The sequence below is a fragment of the Haliotis rufescens genome, unplaced genomic scaffold, assembly GCF_023055435.1.
Source record: "Haliotis rufescens isolate VD_foot unplaced genomic scaffold, xgHalRufe1.0.p SCAF_103, whole genome shotgun sequence".
Taxonomy (NCBI): Eukaryota; Metazoa; Mollusca; class Gastropoda; order Lepetellida; family Haliotidae; genus Haliotis; species Haliotis rufescens.
In genome coordinates, this window is record NW_025963784.1 from 849,013 (window position 1) to 851,504 (window position 2,492).

Genomic DNA, 2,492 nt, shown 5'->3' on the forward strand with positions numbered 1-2,492 from the left:
ATGTATTATATACGGCAAATTAATGATAACTGTACATATGATGAGTGTTCAGTGCGCAACTTGCACGAGGAAGCAAAAATCATTCAGTTCAGTCATGATCCCAAATTGTGCACAGAAACCGAAGTGAATCTAGTATCGCGATTCGATATTTCAAAGCGGATGTTTCCTCTAAATGTGATTCGTACATGCAGGTGCATGGCTACGCAGAAATAGATGTTAGTCCCTGAAGCGTGTTGAGAATATCCTCCCAATCAATAAATCAGTGATAACTATACTTGAGAAGGATGTTCAGAGCAGCACTTTATTAACCTGACATAGTGGACGGTCCCTGAAGAATGTTCAGAATGTCTTCCCACTCAATCGTACATTTCTCATTGCATCTCCACAGTGCTCTGACGAGGACCAGGCTGGTGGCAGATCTTCCATTCTTCTCCTTCCACTTCGTAAGCATGTGTACAACCTGCATGTACAGTGAATATGGGCGTGCAAACGTGACTTGTTCGATAACCACGAGAGTAAGTCCAAGTTCGATGCCGACACACTCAAACCCGATCCCAATGTGACTTGCAACAAGGCTGATATCTCTTTCAGATACAGGGATATTCAGCCTCTCTTCATTCACAGCATATGCTTGGTTCCAGGGTGTTGTACCTACAAGAACCATTCACAATAAGCATGTACTTCACATGTGTATGTGTGTGTGCATGAATGCATGTGTGTGTATGTGTGTGTGTGTGCGTGTGTGTGCGTATGTGTGCGTGTGTGCGTGTGTGCGTGTGTGTGTGTGTGTGTGTGTGTGTGTGTGTGTGTGTGTGTGTGTGTGTGTGTGTGTGTGTGTGTGTGTGTGTGTGTGTGTGTGTGTGCGTGTGTGTGTGTTTGTGTTGTATACTGACTGTCAATTTTCCCTATCAATATTCTACGTTATTTTAACTTATCTTAAGATTAAATTCACTCACTTGTGGATGCACAAACAATGGGAATAATGTCAAGCTTGCATCTGATAAAGCATAACGTGACACACAATCCATATCTTACATTTAGTAAAACGATTAATGCGACTGAACGTACCTCTCAGTTCAAGCTGATGGTTATAATAGCAGGTAATGTGGTCGTCTGTCTTGGACATTTTCTGGAATCAAAATGAACACAATGAGGCATATTCCTGGTGACGCTTGGATCCCGCATATTGTAAACTTTATACCTGTTTTAAACCACGATTGAGAACTGTAGCATCACAAGAAGTAGGGTAATGTTACATACACTAGTATACAAAAATAAACATAAAGTCGCAATTGCACGTGTACACACGAGGACGCGCATAAACACTGATGAACAGTGTCACGCTGACATTCATTAATTTTAGGGAAAATACGTGAAGGGAATCTTCACCTACCTGATATCTGAATCTTGACCAGTATGCAACAATATTACCCATGCTGCCTATATCTACGACGTCTCGTGAGAAAATGAAACACACATGTGTATCCCTCAGTCGCCGCGACAACTGTGCACAACTACTTTTAACACCTATGAATAGGGAAAGGGGATTCCCCCTGCTTGCAAGGCGAGAATTGTAGTAGGCGCTGAGGGACAGCGACCAGATGTGACAACCTTGTTCCGGCTCTCGGACTGCGGATTTTCGGATTTCATAAGCCATTTCAGTCTTGGGGTGTGTGTGGGTGAAATAGCAGTGGCGGTGTAAGTACCTGTTTCACTCACTGGGCCTGCTTTCTAGTCCAGGTGCATTAAACGACTGGTTGGTTTGAGTTGAATCATCAGTATGCACATCGTGTGCATTGATACTGGGGCGGTGGGTAGCCCAGCGGTTATAGAGTGTACGTGTAGGTAAAGGGGCATCCGGATATGTAGTGATATTGGCACTTAATTTCTATAATTAATAATATTTCTGTTTTATTAAATGATCTATCTCTTTACTTTGAGCGTGTTGCTTTCATCAACTCATGAAAACATTTACATTTAGTACTAACGACTAAATGACTTTATCGCGCGTATCCAAACCATGGGCTAATTACGTCTGTAACCGAACCACCCCTCGTAACCCAATCACCCCGGGCCACCACTCGGCACCGTGCCCGGGGAATAATCCCGCGCAAGCATCATCCCGCCCTTTGTTAGTCCGTCATTCGCGAGCAACCCTTCCCCAAGTACACACGTGTGTCACTGTAGCTAATCGCTTTCGCTTTGGACGTTTCTTTTGTACCCAGTCGCGACGGTTTTGCCGATTACGCTTCGAATACCATCTATTCCAACACTCGCCGTATCGCATTTACACAATCGCGACCGTTTCGCCGATAACGCTTTAAATACCATCTATTTTCAGCACTCGCCGTATCGCATTTATTCCGTTCTACTCCCGAACTTCACCCTCGGGACAATTTACGCTTGTGGAATACCAACTCACCACCTCGACCTTTCGTGATGCCTCCCAAGAGAAGAGCAACCGTCAACCACAAGCTTGTGAGGGGAGCCAA

At 44.3% G+C, this 2,492-nt stretch overlaps 1 protein-coding gene across 1 annotated transcript; it reads right to left on the reverse strand.

The window, feature by feature from the left end:
• Positions 1 to 282: 282 nt before the first annotated feature.
• LOC124127415 lies at positions 283 to 1,151 on the reverse strand. Its single transcript, XM_048391963.1, has 2 exons — positions 1,069 to 1,151; positions 283 to 651 (listed from the first exon to the last, which is right to left on the reverse strand). Exons 1-2 carry the CDS (start codon positions 1,124 to 1,126, stop codon positions 305 to 307), a joined length of 405 nt encoding a protein of 134 aa, XP_048247920.1. The 5' UTR covers positions 1,127 to 1,151; the 3' UTR covers positions 283 to 304.
• Between the last annotated feature and the right edge of the window lie 1,341 nt (positions 1,152 to 2,492).